At 39.6% G+C, this 18679-nt stretch overlaps 1 protein-coding gene across 5 annotated transcripts in view; it reads right to left on the reverse strand.

Moving 5' to 3' along the window:
• The window catches only part of sbf2 (SET binding factor 2), a 118344-nt gene that overhangs the window by 23495 nt on the left and 76170 nt on the right, over positions 1 to 18679 (reverse strand). For all 5 annotated transcript variants that reach the window (XM_017304015.2, XM_008405276.3, XM_008405277.3 and 2 more), the window contains 5 exons: positions 15394 to 15462; positions 4974 to 5153; positions 4545 to 4816; positions 2661 to 2833; positions 2380 to 2453 (listed from right to left, as the gene is read on the reverse strand). In XM_017304015.2, coding sequence (XP_017159504.1) covers positions 2380 to 2453; positions 2661 to 2833; positions 4545 to 4816; positions 4974 to 5153; positions 15394 to 15462 — 768 coding nt within the window. The remainder of the gene's footprint in view (positions 1 to 2379; positions 2454 to 2660; positions 2834 to 4544; positions 4817 to 4973; positions 5154 to 15393; positions 15463 to 18679) is intronic.

Genomic DNA, 18679 nt, shown 5'->3' on the forward strand with positions numbered 1-18679 from the left:
AGAATTAATATTTCCCAAGGAGTCAAGTTGGATTTGAGCATTTTAACAAATGAGATCTCAATTAACTTAAAAAGTGTTTATGTACTCGGGCTATATTTGTCTTATATTAATTTGAATTTGATGAGGTGAAACACTTAAATGTAAAATAAAGAAATTTTGAACACCTTTTGATCCATTGTGGCTTACAGAAGTGCACTTTAGTGGTTTGTTCATAGGACTGATTATTAACCAAGACGAAATGGTCAATTTCTTCAATTGCATGTCTGCACTGTCGCCGTTTTACCTCCTTTTGACCTGCAGAAACATTCAATTGTTCCACAGTTCAAAATCTGAAAGAAAAGGGACATCAGCTCAATCAGAGGGTTTCCTGTTGAGGCCACAGTCGACCTAAGGGAACTGAGGTCTGGCCCGGAGATAATTATAGCCTCTTGAGTCTGTCCTTGAACGAAAAGTGGGACAGAGAAGCAGAGTCCCCGTGCACCTCATTACTCCTGCAAGCTAAACGATCCATTACGGCTTCTAAGTATTATGACATCAACCATCCAGGTGAATCAAGACTCTTGAATTTGTTGTGGCATGCTTTCTAGCAGATTCTGGCATATTCTTAAGAGTGGAAGTTCTGTCTCACATTAACACGTGAGCAGCAGGCAGAACGTGCATGTTGGTTTCCAAGCTGCTCCCAGGACAGTAATAACATGACGTTTGTTTGTGTGTAATTGTAGGATTTGTAGAGAACTGGCAGACATATGGCACAGCTGGGTCCACAAGTCAAAACATAAAGCGCGCTGTTGCCTGGATAAAAAAAAAAAAAAAAAACTGTATGTGACTGGCGCTCTACAAACCAGACTAAATTTAGAGGAGGCACGAAACGCACCAAGAGTTGTGACGCAAGTAAAATACCCTTTCTAAAGATAATGTAAATTCAGATCACTTACTGTTGCCCATTTGTCTGGTAACATTTAAAATGACATGGCCTTGTCTGGAGAATAACATCCACTTAAAAGTCCAAGACAAATAAGAAACCTTTTGGGTTCTAATGCAGCATCTGGTTAAAATTAAACTAAACACATAAGCACAAACCCCTAATAGGCCTCAGCCCTTGTCAGGCATGGTGGTGTGACATCATGACTTGGTCACCTTTCAGTTACAGTATTATAGAGTTAACTATGCTGCAAAGTACCCACATGAGATCCAGATGATACAAATATGTTGAATAAGTTTATATTGTGCAAGTGTACTTTTTTTTTTTTTTGGCTTAATGTTGATTTAATAAGCCCATTAAAGCGTCTAAGCCAGGTTTAGTTGGACAACAATCTCATTTAAGCTGCTTCTACATATGTTGTAGGACAGGAGCTTTATTGCAACAGACTGACTGCGTGACATGTGTGTATTTGAATGTTGTTGCTACAGACCACTAGTTCAGAGGAGCCTGCAGACTTCACATTAATACTTTAATGTCATGCAAGGTTTTCTACTATATTTTTAAATGATTTATAGTGAGTGAGAAAGAGACAGCAAGTATTCTGAAGAGAATACTGTGATTTCCGGATTTTAAGCCGCTACTTTTATCACAAGCTTAGAACACCGCAGTGCGGCTAATATACGGCTTTTTATCAACGGGTTTTGAAAGTCTGGACTGCAGCATGGACAGCTGTAAGAGAAGTGACTGGGAAGTGCGAGTCAGGTTGGTGAATATGACGATGAAGACGACGACGACTTTAGTGGTTTTAATGCGCAGGTGGAAGACAAAGACAGTAATCAATAACTTGATAGGCTGATGTATTTTTATTAAGTAGCCATGTTACAGGCACATACTGCGTATTAAAAAGTAAAAAAAAAACTATCTGAGTAAATATCTCATATTACAATATGAACACCTGCGACTAATAGTTGAATGCAGCCTATATATGCACAAATTTTTTTTCTTGCCAAAGTTAGTGGGTGTGGCTTATATTGAGGTGTGCTCAATAGTCCGTTAATTACGTTACCCTGGGAAGAAGTGACTTTTATTTCCAAATTGCAAGAGGTGAATTGAATTTAAACAGAATCATAAGTAAAGGAGAGTGGGACTAATATTTAGCAATTATTACAAATACTAATTCCTTGTTTTCTCATAAAGAAAAGTATAAAGAGTCAGACTTTATACGTGTGTCTGACTGCAGGAGATGATTAGGTTTTTAGAGTAAACAGGGGAGCAGCTCTTGCTCTGCAGCACGGCTGAATCATATTTTCCAGCTTTAGGAGAGAACATCAAAATTGAATTTGTTTTATGATCCTCTTTAGCTTAACATTATTCAGAGTAGAGTCACAGCTTTAATTGTACAAAGCCCTGTGCAGATATAAGCTTTCACGCAGCTCAGTGGAGAGGAACACACTCACCTTCTGAATAGGGGGCAACCTCCTGCTTTCCCTATGAACTGCCTCTAAAGTCTCCATCTGCATCGCTACGATTCCTGTGGGTCAGACACGGGGATCGGTTACCCAGAACACACACTACAAGTGCACACGTCCGTGTGTATCCACTTTCTGAGGCTGTCTGACATGTCAGGAGTTAATGAGCTTATACATTTCTGTAGGCGTTGGCATCAACTCATAACACATGCATCTACGAGGTACGAAGCGGAGGGAGTCTGGGATGTGACGGAGTGTGAATGCTGCACCTGGGATCATGCAGTGCAGGCTCTTGATGTGCTCCTGGGTGACGCCGCTCTCCGTGCACACCTTGTCGATGAAGCGGGCAACAAACCTGACCACGGAGTTTGCCGTGTCGCTGTTCTCCGAGTCCTCGAACCCGCTCTCCGTGTCGAAGCTCTCGGCCATGCTGCCAGCGATGCTGCAAATATAAATGATGACGCAGTTGAGATTAAGAAAAGGTCACGGGGCCGCTTCCAAGAGTCGGGGCTGCGTGCTGACAGATCGCACATTTAAACACGCGCCCCGATAAAGAGCAGCGAGCGGCCGGGTGATTTTTCAGCGAAGCAAAGCGTTGATGGCTGGATTTATCGCTCCAAACTGGAGGTTGTTTCACATGAGAAAGTGATGCAACACTCTCCCCGGGACAAATGCTGCATGATGAAATCGAAATGTTCCCTGAGAGCAACAAACAAGTCTGGGATGAAAATGTAAGACAAAACACTTCAAATATTTTCCACATAAATAAATCCTTGGCTGAAGCATTTCTGTAACTTCCAGAAATAAATAAAACTGGATAACATACTAGCATTATGTTATTTTTGTTGAAATTGAAATTAAATTCTGCACAAGCCGTAACAAAACGAAATATCGAATCATTGGACACAATTGTGAAATTCATACTTCGTTCCACTTTTAATAAACACCCGCGGGCCGGTTTTTCCTGTCTTAACTCCCTCCACAGTTACAGCAAAACAGAGGAAAAAAAACTAATTTAGTGTGGCCCATTCAGGGAAGTACGAAGGTGGATGAAAACGAGCCACATTCTGTTTTATGCAGGAGAAGCATAAGCCCAAATGACAGATTGAAGTCGGAAACAAACGAAGCACAGCAGCCTGTTTGGCCTGAAAAGAAGGTATCATGTAGACTGTGAGTTATGAAACGTCCACCCACAGACTTATCATCACCTTGTTTAATAGAAACTCACATCCTCCCAGATCCTGAAAACATAACTTGAGGTTTCCTCCAGCAGAAGCCGATTGCTCTACCTTACATCTTCTGAGCAAGCTTAAATCAAACTCTGACTTTGTTATGTTTTGTCAAGGAAAAATATTATAAATCTGCAGACCAGCTGTGCCTCAAAATAGTTTTTTTTTGTGTCTTCAAAGATCCAAATTCAGTTTTTAAATGTTGATTTCATAGAACAAAATAAATGTCCCCTAATAACAATATTGGCAATAACTAATTCCGACTGCTCTCAAGCGTTTGTACTATGAACAAATCTTTAATTCACTTAAGAAGAATTTTGACCAACTCTACTTCCCTGATTTGTTTTAATGCCTTAAGATTACACATTACAGCATGAATGGTCTGCTTAAGCCTCTCAATCAGATTTATGTCCGGAACTTGACTACACCTCCTACAAATTTAATTAATTAGATTAATTTAGTTGTTTTTCAGCGATTCAGATGTGGACGTGGTGGTGGGGTTTAAATCATTTCCTGCTGCATCACCCAAGTGCACCTGAGCTTAAAGCCACTGAAAATCATCCGTTCAGGATTTTTCTGGTAGGAAAATGAAAATTGACTTTTCATGCAAGTTTTAATGGAATTTTGCATTAAAGGTTTCACTATTTACTCAATAATGCAAAGCTGACACTTGTAATTAAATTTTAATGCAACTTTTAGTGCACCTTTGCATTAAAAGTGTCCTTATTTGCCAAATGACACTTCATGACAACAGTCGTAAACATTTATGAAGAGTCATTCATGTGTTATGTCATGTTTATGACAGTCTCAAGTCAGTCTAATGCACACCCGTTCAAATAAAGTGTTACCAGATCTCAAATGTAAAATAAAGCCAAACAGGAAGAAATCGAAGCATCGTCTTGGTCCAGAGAAGGAAATCCTGACCTGTTTGTCACAATGCTGTTGCTGCCACTCTCCCAGTCAGTGACGGGCGCGTTACGCAGGAGTTTGTTCTTGCTGGTGTCCAGAGGAACCAGCAGGTAAACCATAAGGTTGGCGTAGTGGATGGCCTGGCTGAACACGGTGTTCTCCTCATTCTTCACCAGCTCCTGTTGCTTGTCCTTGCTGAGACTGGGCCACAGGCGCAGCTGCTGCGCCGCCAGGTCCATGGCTGTCTGCTCCTCATCACTACCTGCAGCAGACTGGGAGTCCGCATCCTGCAGAGCCAAGAGTAATAGATACAGCTTCACTCCTTGGCTCCAATCACGCTAAGTTTGTTAAAAATTGTTTTTTTTTGTTTCCTTCAGCTATAATTCACTGTGGATCAATCAATTCATCTTCATTGAGAAAAGATTTAGAAAGCACAGCTCAGACATTTGTTTTTTCCTTGGTGGCGGAGATGGCTCTCTTTTCTTCTGGGGTGTTCAGGTACAGGGCCCGGATCTGACTCTGGACTTCACTGTAGAAAGTGGCTTCCCAGAACTGCTGGTTGGTCCAAATGGGATGGTCCTGTATGCAGGTGTAGGCAAATTGGTTCACTCCAGCAGCCAGTCTCTGCAAGACAAAACAGAGCAGAGGTCATCATGCAATACTGAAAAAAAAAAGAAGTTAAGAACACATTATCTGGTTGAAATTAAACTGGGGCAGCGTATTTCCGATGACATGCAGAGTGAATTATGCAATTTGGAGAGATATTTGCAATACTTGTAGCTCAGAAAATGTTTGCCGCCGTTGGAATTTCGGAGGATTCAATGATGGAGTAACTAAGGAAAACCAAATAAGGATATGCAAAAGAACAAAATAATTATGCGTTCTCACGGCACAAGCAAAAGGGCAACGATCGAGTATTTGCCCAAAAGTTTTCTCATCGCAATCTTCGAATTTTTTAGATTCACGCTGTGTGACAAGGCCGGCTTTATCACCTCGCCAGAACATTGGACAATAAAAACAAACCAAGCAACTAGAGAGTTAACTCAAAAGGTACCGCTGCAAAGCAAAATTATCACCGACCGTCCATATGTGCAGTCAGAAGAGAGGCTGGTTAATCCTTTCAATGTCTGCAAATTTACCACAACAGTTTTCAGTAAAATTAGTCTGTTAAAGTGTTAAGAAGTGGGAGAAACAACAAAATCAAGTGAGCCATAAGGTTTAAAGCAAAAATCAATCATTCAATGCAAGTCATAACTTTTTAAACGGATAACAACCCCTGTTGGAGCAACTTAGCACCCCTCCAGCGCTCCATGTCAAGACGTATTTGGAAACATAGCCATTCTTTTTCATTAGAGTGGTCTGCAAAGTGAATCAGCCGTCTCTCACAAAAACAGCCACTTCAGAGGAAGCTGGAGTTCTCGGCTAAAAACATCAGCACGGTCGTGTGCTGCACTGTGCAAAAATGTATGGTGAAGAGACGCTGAGCGATTCCAGAAAAATAAACTTGCATAGGAAAAACAACACAACCTCAACAGAGGCTGTGTTCAGATTAATGAGCGTCCACAGAAAGCAAAATTTCACCATCCATCCGTCTCGAAGCCTTAGAGCCACATGCATGGATCAGGCCTGTTATTAGATTAGCTTCTGATTTCTCTCCCCTGAGTCTGACACAATCCAGTGGTGTATATTATCACTTTATAGTTTACTTTTGAAGAAAGAGAACTGGTGGCAGGGGAGGTGACTGTAATTACAAGAGACAGAACCAAAACAGCTTTACTCCGACTACGGTGGGCCAGATGCCAGGAGGGTGTTGAGCTTACAGCTAATGCCCACACGGCAGAAAAGCGCACGCGCACATACACGCATACACACCTCTTCATACTAGAGCCAAGTGTTCCTTCCTAGTTCATAGTCGTTAATTTGTTAATTGTTCTTTCCTGTGGTTTAAATATACTTTCCTTTCCACATTTTTGTCAGATTTGATTGACAGAAGCACTAATTTCTGAGGATGCACTACAACCTCAGCTTCTACTTAGTGAAAGAGAAAAAGTATTTAATAGAAAATGCTGGTTAAACATCTTGAAAAACTTAACAGTCACACTGTTAGACAGTTACACAACTGCTGCTTAACCTCCTGCTGATTGTCTCCTAAATGTTAAATAACCAAGATGAAACCAATTTTCAGGAGAAACAACATGTCTCTGATTAAAGTCTGTTTTCAAAGGCTTTCAAGGTGTTTAAGGACTGAATCTTTCATGTCCTGCTGGCAAATGAGAGAACTTAAAAAAACAAAACAGATTTTACTCATAATAAAGGAGAAAGATCTACAATGGTTGTCTGAGTCACTTGACACTACGAGCCAAAAGGACAACTCTTGACCTAATTTTCAACCCCGTAACCACATGTTTTGTTCCGATTCATTATAACTGGAAACAAACCGTGGTTAGCGTGGTATGTGTCCTTACCGTTACCTCTTCGCAATCTCGACATGATTTTTTGAGGTGTGGAAGATAATGTGGGACATCAGGTAAACAGTTTGACCATGTGATCACGTAAAAGATTAGTTGAGGAAATATATCGAAGAGCGTCCTTTTTTTACTCATCAAGTCCATCGGTCTTGAACGTTTTGGCAAACCGGCAACCAGTTCTTCCATGAATGGCATATTCCATTTCAACCATATCCCAGGTGGCTCCGAGTTTTCCATCTTCACTTTAAAATTCAAGATGTCCGTTAGTGACGTGAATGGAGGGTGAATTTATGAAGTTACTGAGACTTTTATAAGCTGCTCGAGCAAAAGAACTTTGGATTCTGATGTGCACAGAAAGTTAGACGACCACTTCCAATATGGGGGGGAAAAAACCCACACAGACATCTGCAATCTGTTTATGTAAAAAGGATTTAGGCCTGGGCAATGTGACGTGCAACTAATATCAACATATAGTTCGGGTTTGATGGTGATTCAGGACTCTGATCTTCTTTCCAATTGCAGGACAAAAGCAACAAACATTGTGGCCGTCTTTAAGCTCACAAACACCTGCAAACCTGACAGGTAACTCATGATTTGAGACAAAGATAAATCCCTTTAACTCACAAACAGACTATGAAAAGACTTCATACACATCTATGAAACACTAAATGACAAATGTCAGAGCATAGGAGCCAAGCACCGAAACATCAGATCAATGCTAAGGAAGGAAAATCCTTGTAGGCTACAATTTAGGGCTTAAATAAATGGGAAATGCTAAATAATCACATTTTTTGCCATTACGAGATCTATAATAATGGTTTAAGGAGGGCTTAAAGAAACTATGCCTCCAGCAAATTAGAAGTATAGTGGCAATGGTTGGTTTGGAATTTTTTACATGATATGCCATAAGATGGTCACTGCCTTTTGCTTTGCTGAAGAAAAGTTTAAACATTTGAACATTTCTGGAAAAATCCATACACTATTAGGAGTCATATGACGCTCTAATCCCAGCAATCAAAGTCATATCTAGCAGCTTAAGCACATTAAACATCAAAATGTAAACAAATAAGCTAAGGAAATGAATAAAACTAAACAACAGAATAAAACAACAACAGAATTAATCTAAACAAAACACGACACTGTAGTTGGAAACTTGGTACCAACATGGTACCAACTGGAAGGTGGATCAGGTTAGAGAGGAATCAGAGGAATCGCAAACAGATTCACTCAACAGAAGTGAACAGATGAAAAAGCAGCAGGCGTGGGGCTTTGTGCTGATGAATGTCACAGATTTCACAGTCAGCTCAGGTGTCAGCAGCTTGCTTTTCAAATCTTTCAGTAATAGCAAAGTGGACGGGGGGGAGTGTTTGAAAACACACCTCATGTCGCATGACTCCATTGCCGAATACATTTGTAAGTGCCATATTTGTTTTTACGTGACGCTTAAAAGCAGGTAGGGCTATTTCCCCTTCTGGCTCAGTCCATGGGTCTGCTGGAGAGCCATGGGGGGATGGGGCAGGGTGGTATAGAAAAGAAAATGTCAACATATTTTGCAAATATAAAACATTTGTAAGAAGCTAAATTACAATTAGTAGCTTTTAATGTGCACACAAGTTTCAGTGAAGGTCTTTTCCCGGAATTGTATGTGAAAAGTCAACCCAAGTAGGGCACAATAATAAAATGGCAGTGGAAAAACTACTCAGTTAATCCTCTGAAGAAGCAGAGTTGGGTTATAAAATCCCATTTTCACCATATAAGGGAGTACTGTTCAACTAGAAAACCTGTGCAAGTAAAGTGAAAGGCAGAGGAAGGACAGCATTAGTGAGAGAAGCAGCCAAGTGGTCTATGAAAAATCTGGAGTAGTTGAAGGGATGCACAGCTCAGGTGGAAGAACCTGTGCAGCACACACAAGTCCATCCATTGTGGAAGAGTGCTAAGAATAAAAACTTAGTTAAAGAAAGCTGTAAGAAGTTATGTTTTAAACATGACAAACATGTAAAGAAGGTGCTCTGATCAGATGATGGCTGCAGAGTGCGACATACGTAAAAAAAAAAATAAAAAAAATAAAAAATAGCACTACAAAATAACTTATCAGCAATAAACAACAAAAATGCTTTGATTTCCACAGGAGAAAAGGAGCTTCCTTCTGCAGGATTTTCTCCATCAGTGGATTCTAAACTTTCCCCTCGCTTCACAGTCAGAAACTCTCCTCTCCGGTCGGCCTCTAAACGACCGACGCAGCCGAACAGAGTGCAAACTTGCCGTAGATCATAAGCCAACTTTTAGATGACATTAATGACCGCGTGTTTAGATTAACTGTTCTCTCTCAGAATGACAGATGATTTATCTCACTTTACCATCAGAACCATGCGTGCTGTCTTAGAGTTGAGCATGGGAAGGAGTCCAGAGGATTGCTGGAATAAATAACGAGGACACATCTAGAGCTGATCGATGTGAAGTCGAGCTATAGTGCAGCTAAGCCTGCCATTGTGCAAGACTGCAGTCTTAGAGTCTGAAGTATACGTGGACCCTGTCAAACTTTGCACGATTAAGTGGTAGAGCGTGGATTTAAGAAGAAATGTAGGCCTCTAGATACTCTCATACCTCTTTGTCAGCTGAGTGTGTTAAGCATCTTGCAGCAGATGTTACGTGAGTGTGTGTCCATGTTTGTGCGGGGGGTATGGGTGTGTTATTTGTCAGGGCTTTCTATATTAAGCCTGTACTTTTCTGACTTGTCGGATATGCTTGGGTCAAATTGACCGAGGTCAGCCTCGCTTATTGATGACCGCTCACAATGCTCACCAAGTGTTTTTTTTTTGCAGGCAGATGTGCAAGGAGGGAGGACAGAGGAAAGAAGAGGGAAGGGAGGAGGGAGGGAAGGTATAGGAAGAAAGATGAAGGGGAAGGAGGGAGTGCAGCTCCGTCGGACCCATCTGGCTGTGTGACGAGCGAAGAGGAGGAATGTGGAGTCGAGAGAGAAAGGGTGAAAAACAAGAAGAAAAACACGAAGGGTGGGGGACAGAAAGGAGTATACAGGTCAGAAGAATTAAGCTATCAGATTCTGGCATCTCGTTTTGAACTCCAGGACCCGATTAAGACCGTTGCAGCATGATTGACTATGGCCTCGGAACATCTACGCCGCGTTGCAAAGAGACAAAAGACTTAACGCGTGTCGTCACTGAAACAAGTGCACACTTGAACAGAGACACTAAGTGAAGACCATCATATCTGTGCTGTCGCAAGCCTGCAGGCAGCGACGTTATTTACATGTTTTGCAAGAATTTAGAGCATTCTTTAACTGCTGATACAAAACAGTCACTTGATACTCTACAAGTCCTTGGTGAGAACGAATGTTTGACCTAAAAACAAGTCATCCCTTCAGACACTTTTGCAAGCATGTTTTAAAAACACCCTAAAATGCAACAAATTATGAAAAGAACCACAACCCAGACCCAACTAGGAATTAATCACAAAGAAAATGAGAACCGCACAAAAGAAGTAACTAATGACATCTAGTCCATGAGTTAACCGGAGTCTAACCCAGCCTTCTTATGTAAAGATGATTGACAAATAAGGTCATTATTTAAAAACTGTTTTTTTCTTTGTACTGAAGTCATCACTGTCTGCTTACAAGTATTTGTTTAATGACCTGTTGCATTTTAGTATGAAAAATAAGCACAAAGAAAATAAATTAATCACAATGCAAATACTCTTCATGGTACCGTGAATGCGCAGTAATTAAGTAAACAGACATGACAAAAGCTGGGCATTTTTACATACACAAAGGTTACGGAGTATGTCATAATCTATTGTGAGGACAACGTGGAGAGCAGTTTGACAAAGTGGGTTGACAAATCGGCCCATGGATAAACTCTGTCCACAGGAATGCTAACAGTCAAGTGTTTTTGTTGAGCAATAGATGTGTATGAGCATTTCAATCTGCTATCCTCAAGCTGTTAAACACATTTAAATGTTAGAAGAGATATCAGCCTGTCAAGGGATGAACAATAACGAATCCACTCATCGGCTCATCTCCAGATAAACCCACCGGCCTTTAGATAAAATCCCTCAGGAAGTGGGTTTTGGAACAAAATGTAAAACCTGACCTGTGAAAAAGGGCAGGTGACTAAGAGGTGCACAAAATCTGGATGAAATCTGACTCCAGAGGTTGACTGACAGTTTAGGCTAAGTTAAAGTTTAGGGCTGCAATTAACGATTATTTTTGGTAACATGATGATTCTGATGATTAATCACCTAAAAAAATAAAAATAAAATAATAATTTAACCACTTAGGACTTTGTTATACAGAAGTACAATAAAATATGAAAACATACAATAAATTCCTTTTAAAAATAAAAAAATTTACATTTTATTGCCTAAAATGCAACAACATAGCATTCCTAAGTGAACACAAAAGATGTAGCAAAAGATGTATCTGCAGGTAAAAATAAAAAATAAAACGCTTCTAATGTCAGCATGTGAAAAGCTCAGCCCTTGCTGCTTCACTTAACGTCAATACAGTATGGCCTAATCCGTTCGTTATTTTTTGGATTAACCGGTTAATAAATGGATAGCCAAATGTGCTTTATAGGAAATTTTTTATTTTCTTTTTGCTGAATTTGAAATGGAGGAAGCTAGAACAAAATCACATGAAGAGCTCTGAGTAGAACAGATTTACAGACAAAAATGTTAACGTTAGATACAAAATGTGTACAGTATACTCTTTCAGCAAATGTTTTTTTTTTTTAGTTTGTATCTTCAGTTAATTAATTGAATTACTAAATTAGTTGACGATTACTTCAAAAATTGATCCATCACAATTAATTTGAGTAATTGTTTCAGCTCTATTAAGAGTTTACAAATACTGTAATTTGAATAGTTTTCAAAGTTGGGCCCAAAACTCCACTAGGGTTATAACAAATACTCTTAAAAGTAAGCCTACTAAACCGAAATATCAACTGTTGATGTTGCTTGCATGGTCAATATACCCTTTTCTAATTGACTTGGTGATAATACTTAATTAATAGTTGGGGTCACAAATTTCTTCTATTGTTATTTTTGAGGGAAACTAAAAACGTTGGCAACCACAGATTTAAACTACCACAAAAGCTGAGGGAAGACCCAAGAGATATGAAAGTAAAACATCAAAACACAGAATCTGGCCAACAACGTCAGTTCAGCGTCAGCGTCTGGGAAGCAAAAAAAACTAAACAGCGTCTCCGACGTGCAGAACCTAGGGGACAGTCATTTCAGAAGACGCTTCCCACGTTCCCTGACCTGCAAACTTGGGGACTATGGCGACAGCGCTACCACGCATGAAAACAGCATGAGGCAGCGAAAAGTCTTGCCAAGAATACCAAACAAGAACTGGCCCAGTGTCTGACATCTGATCTAAGAAACTGGAGAGGACAGTTTCTTACCAAGAATCTGGTATGAACGAGCACTTGAGAAAGATGCTATAATATTGTCAATAGAATCAGAAAGCTTGAACTGCAAAGCAGCACTAGAGGGAGAATAAGAAAAACTCTGCTCTTGCTCGGACTAAGCAAATCAGTTTTGTTAATTGACGATCCAATATTTTTGTCGTTATTCTCCAAAGTAGTTCATTTCAGCCAATGCTTTGTTTGTCTTTCATTACGGCAAAAGGACAGAGTGATCCTTTGAGAAGTAGGGTCTGTGTGTAACGCTGGTAAATTGACTCATAATTTACTCGCAAAGCATTGCGCAAGTGATGCAAAGGAATTTATAGAGAAGCCAGTAGACATTTTTCTACATCCTTTTGATCCATTTAAGACATTTTTCTAACTCTGCACTCATGCTTGATTATCATTTGTGACTCAAGCTACTGCATTTTATGATAGCTAACATTGTGCAGATCGATTTTATTGCATGAATGTTTAATAATAATAATAATAATAATTTTAAAAAAAGTGCACCGGTCAACTAGCAGGTTTGACTTTATTAAATTATTCTCCAGACAGATCAAACCTGGTTCGTCATGTCGCAACAATTTTAAAGAGACATCAACCAAAAATTGGGGAAATGACACAGACCTGACCCTTTTCTGGGTTTTGGTTAGCTTTTCTGAAACAAATCCCCTTGTCTTCTCCTATTGTCATACTATTCAGGTGAAGCACAGACTGCCTACGGGAACTTCACAGTAACCTGCTTCAAAGAAAGCCGGGAGATCCCCTTGAATCGTCCAATCCCAACATCCGGCAGAGATGGTTTAATTCATGCTGGAAAAACACCTGCCTACATGCACCAGGTACAAACAAACAGACTCAACAACCCCGTTTCTCTGAGCGACAAACTGCAGGTTATGTGGTTCAGACTTTCAAAGCAAGGGAACTTCCTTTAGCAACTGTAAAAATATGAAAAGCACCCAATTATTTAAACCACAGCAGAAACAACCTAGAGATCCAAACAAAACTTTCATTTGTTTTTTTTTTTTTTTACTGCTACTCTTGGTATCAGATCTGTAAATCTTTAATAAAAGGTCAACCACAATGGTGTTTATTTCACCCAACCTCTTCTAAAGCATGACTGTCACGCAGTATTAGGAAGCCACATGCAGTCTGTTACTGCATGTAAGGTTTTAGCCCCCGTGGGCAGATTATTCTGAGAAAGTCAAACACATTCCAGTCATCTCACAGAATGTTAAGGACAAGACTAAAAAAATAAAAAATAAAAAAAAAGATAAAAAAAAATGCCTACAAACATGTGAGAGAGGCATGATGAATCAATGGCGCTGTGTCAGGATGACGCATGCCTCAAATTCCCCACCCAAACTGACAGCTCAAGTGAGGATGCCATATTTTCCCTCATCTTTGCTGATCACTCCACAGTCCATGTGCCATTACAACTAAGAATAAATATACTTTGGCACGTTTCCTTCCTGACCTTACTTTACTTTTCGCCCTTTTCGGTTGAGCCCGTGTTGAAACCTGTCAGAGGTTTGAATAACAAAGCAAATAACATTTTTTTGAACATCATGCCTTCCAACAGGCTGCAAGTCTAATGCAGCAAATCATCCCCTAATCTTCTCATTAAAACAGTGGGGAACCACTGTGGTGTAATTATTTTCTTAGAGTTTTTGCTTAGGGTATAATTGTTACATGGTTTACCAAAGTAAGCAAGGAAACACTTACAAAATTTACCAATTCTGAGTGCTGGAAGCCCTAAGACGGCAAACAGGAAGAAAAAGAAGAAACATATGGCTTATTATGGAAACTTTCCTCAGCCAGTGGCATCCAAAGCAGATGAATCATGTGGTGATGTTCAGCAGGTCAAGTCTGAGTACTGCCCCATCAGGATGCAGGACTGGTATGTGACAAAAGCCCAGTTTGGAGAGTTGTGTCTACTGCTATAGCAACTGGCAAGCTGGAAGGACCTTGTTGTGGTGAAAGCCGCAGCTACACCTCACCAATGTTATGATTTAGGAGCCAAAGGCCACAGTCTGTTCCTCACGCTTCTCTGTGGGAGCTTTCACATGCTGCGCTGATTATGTGCATGCTGAAAAATCTGCAGAGGTTACAGGTTAAAACAGCTGTCCCTCCCCTGGAGAATCTCACATCAGTCGTACCTTCAGGGTTCCTGAACATTTTGAACAATTTCAAATTCCAGACGCACATGTCCAAATATCTGTCAACTTTAGAGTAATTTATTCAAGTAAATCATGCGTATTTAACTGATCTGTACACTGTTTAAAGTTTGGTTTGAGTATGCTCAGAAAAAAAACAACAATAAAATACATACCTGTCTGATGATGATGATGATGTATCCTGTGTTACAGTTACAGAGTGCAGAAGTCTAATAATGATGCAATTTTCTTTTCACTAAAAGAGGCTGGACATTATTATCTGTGTCAATGACACACAAACCATCAGAAGGAGAAATTAACAGTCTAGAAACCATATTGGTTTTTGACTCATATTTAAAACATTTAGACCTTTGGTTATAAGTAATACCAAGTGTTAATGTGGATACACTAAATGGTGATATCACAGTGAGTATTTCCAACTTTTTACAGATTCAAAGAAAAAAAAAAAAGCTGTGTTTTTTGTAATAATTTAGTTTTAGAAATTCTTGATTGTATGTTATAAAATATGTGGAATACTCTCAAATCAAGTGGTTTGTTTCTATTTTATGTGTATATATCTAGAAGGAAAGATGATTGACCATTCTTGTTTTTTTTTCTAGATCATTCAACCTCATTTGTTTGCTCTCATCCAATCTCAGTCCCACCACATTTGCGATTTTATAGGTGACAAAAATAATTTGACGACAATACTTTCTAGATCAGAGATGTAGAGACAGAGGACTACAAGAGTACTGCAGGTTGGTTGATTCTCCAACCTGGAGGCTCATGTAATATTGTTTTCCAGTTTTCTTACCCTGTAATAGGCTGTTGACAGGGGCAGCAGGGCAGCAGCTACTGTAAACTCCTCGGAGGTGGAGCAGTCCTGTAGGACAGATAAAAGGAAGTGTGAGACAAAACGGCAGCAAATATTACAAACTATTACCCCACACAGGATAGACACACAGTGGCTAGAGAGCTTTCAGTTTTATTTACGCAAAAAGGATGAACATCGTATTCCTGGATCAGAACTGGCATGATCAAAGTGGATAACTGATAACCTGCTGTAAATTAGAAACCATGGAGACGTGATTTATGGCAAAACCAGGAGTGCAAACAATCCATCTTCATCAAAAGCGTTACATAAAGTCTGGGCAAAGCTCAAAAAATGGCTTGCCAAAACACTCACTCCATTATTAGGCCATGTGCTTTCAATAAACTTATATAATCCCCCTCCTTGACACAATTGTCAAGAGTCACTTTTGGTCAGATTATTGACAGTGTCACAGTTAGCATTCTTGAACCAAACAGTCATACGAATCTAATTCAAAGAAATGACAAAATGTTGCAGAAAATCCAAATATGTTGTCTGTGAAATTAAAAGAGACATCAAGCAGCCACAATTAGTCAGAGAGAGTTTTCTATTTATAATGAGAACTTGCTTGTTCAAGACAAAGGTATTCAGATGAAGGTGCATTAAGAGGCTTAAAGGAGAGAGGATTAGGGGCCCAAACTAAATTTTTCAAACAGAGAGTCTACAAGAGTGATGAGAATAGGTAGAAAATACGCATGTTGGGTTAAAAACTACTTGACTCACAGGAAATTGGTTCTCATCTCTGGTAAGCTGTGTTGGGATTTATTTGCTGAAGAAGAATGGCCAGAGGAAGCTTGATTAAAGACCCCCTGCAAACAGCAGCTCTGATTCTGACCTCTTAACCCCCAGCGTGGCCTCAGACAGAAAACGAGTTCATCAAACGCAACTTTTGCATTTTTCATCCATCGCCTGTAAATGCAAACATCTAGGAAATATTAACTGAACAGCTGCAGTTTCCTAATACTGTGAGATAAGATCAAAGGAATGCTACTCCTTCAGATCATGGTCAGCAACGGAGCAAGGGGGGATCTGTTACCGCCGTTCCTTATGACAAGAATGTACCGAGGGAGAAAATGCGAAACACATGAAAGCCTGCCCCCCTGTCAACCAAGCAACATAGTTTCTGTTTTACTTGTCACAAGCATCTTTTTTTTCTTCCTCTTTCTCATTTGGGTTGCGGTAAAATGTTCCAGCTTGTTGGAGCGACACCAAAGCTTTGTTTACCAGCATCCATAACAATGCCGCAGGTCACAGGAGTTCATGGACTGCAGTCAAACAGAACAACAAGTGGAAATTAACAGAAAAAAAAGTGTGAATATAATATACCGCCAAAATTCCACCGAAAACATAAACCTGATAAAACTGAAAATTAGCGGGAAAGGATGAGCTTTGAAAATGGCTTCCGCTGGGATAAAAATAAAGAACACTTCCCAATATTCTACCACGTCATATCTTATATTAAATATTCGGAAAAAGGAAATTCCACATCTACATGTTTATTCCGTTTTTGATGTGTTGTATAATATTTAAATAATAATTTAAATAATATTTAAATATTTAAATATTTCAGATCAAATATATTTTCAAGGCAGTGAACTCATTTAAATAATTTCATCCGCTAAGAAAAAAAACAGCCTGTGTGTGGCACAATGAAGTAGGCGATAAGATCTCAAAAGCAACACATCACACCCTGATCTAAAGAAATTTAACAACGTTATTGACTTCTATCAGGCTGCAACTCCATTTTTAATCCTTTGTGACGAGCTAACTACAACGAGAGAAAACATTACAACGAGAGAAAACATTCATCAGCGGTGAACCTTCCTAAGCGTGCCTAGCCAAGAAAAAAAAATCCAATCCAAGAGAACCTCAGGACCTCACACAGGAAGCCACAAAATAACCCAGAAAAACATCTAAATAACAGCACGAATAAGAATATATATAACTATTCTTGATGATCCCCAAAACTCTTAGGAAAATATTTTTCATAACTTTTTATTTTTTGTAACTTCCTGGTAGGTTTACATCATGTTACACATGCCATAAAAGTAGCAGAGCATTTCAGAAAATGAATATCACACTGACAGTCCAACACTGTGGTGGTTGTATGATGGTCTGTGGCTGCTTTCTGGTTTTAGAACGTTCATGACTTGCTGCAATTTATGGCAGCATGAAAACTGCTCTCTACCTGAAGATCTTGATAAGCTAAAGCAGATGTGTGACATGCAGCAGGTCAGTAATACAGGGCACACCAGCAAGTTCACATTAGAATGGCAAAAACAAAAAAAACAAAATGAGTTTTAGAGTGGCCTAGTCAAAGTCTGCACTTAAAATGGTTTGAGATATTGTGAAATACCCAGTCTTTCCTTCTTGTTTCAATTTGATGATCTGAAACATTCAAGTCTGCCAAAAAAAAGAAGCAAAAATCGAAGGAAAAAAACATATTGGGCGGAAATACTTTCCCCCCACATAACTACAAAGAGACCACGTTGAGCTTTACTTTTATCTTTGTCAAATCTTTACATTTATCTTTAACAGAGAAGCTAATAGAAGCTTTGAAGGTCAACTAACACAGCCGAGAGATAGCAGTGAAATCCAGACATGATGGCATGGCATGAGATTAGACTGACGAGTGAAAGCTGAGACTGTATTATACTGAGGGCTCAGTAGTCGTCACTGGGTTGAATAGAAGCACGCAGCGCACCGCGGTGGGGAATAGCATGTTAACCTATTAGGGATTTCAAGAATGAGAGTGAGAAGTAATTGTCACTCTACAAGTCTGTTCTAGAGGACACCCCGCTGTCTTCATTTCCTTCCATTATTTAGTGAATGTCTCACCATCATTCCTAATTTCTGAAGCTCCTGGAGCAGGAATGCCGAGGATGACTAACACAGCTATTCTCTCTTTGACACGTATGCAGCCAAACAAACAGGACAAAAAAAAAAAAAAAAGGAGGCTGTGTTTGCAAGCATGCAGGATGTGAAGAAACAGCAACTTCCTGTGAGTTTGAGAAAAGTTGCACTTTCCAGGAAACCTCTGGGATGAAAATACGTCTGTCATAGAGGTCAGTGGACAAATAAAGAAAAAGCTGAAGGAAACAGTCATGTTTTCAGTCTCGAATTAAAAGGAGCAGAAGGTTTCTGCACATTTCAGATTTGCAGAAAGTTGAATCGGACGAAAATGTAAACTAGATGCTGCCTCCACTTTCAATTCTGGTCCTGAGAACAC

This window comes from Poecilia reticulata, chromosome 3 (genome assembly GCF_904066995.2).
Source record: "Poecilia reticulata chromosome 3, P_reticulata-male-v2, whole genome shotgun sequence".
NCBI classification, from domain to species: Eukaryota; Metazoa; Chordata; class Actinopteri; order Cyprinodontiformes; family Poeciliidae; genus Poecilia; species Poecilia reticulata.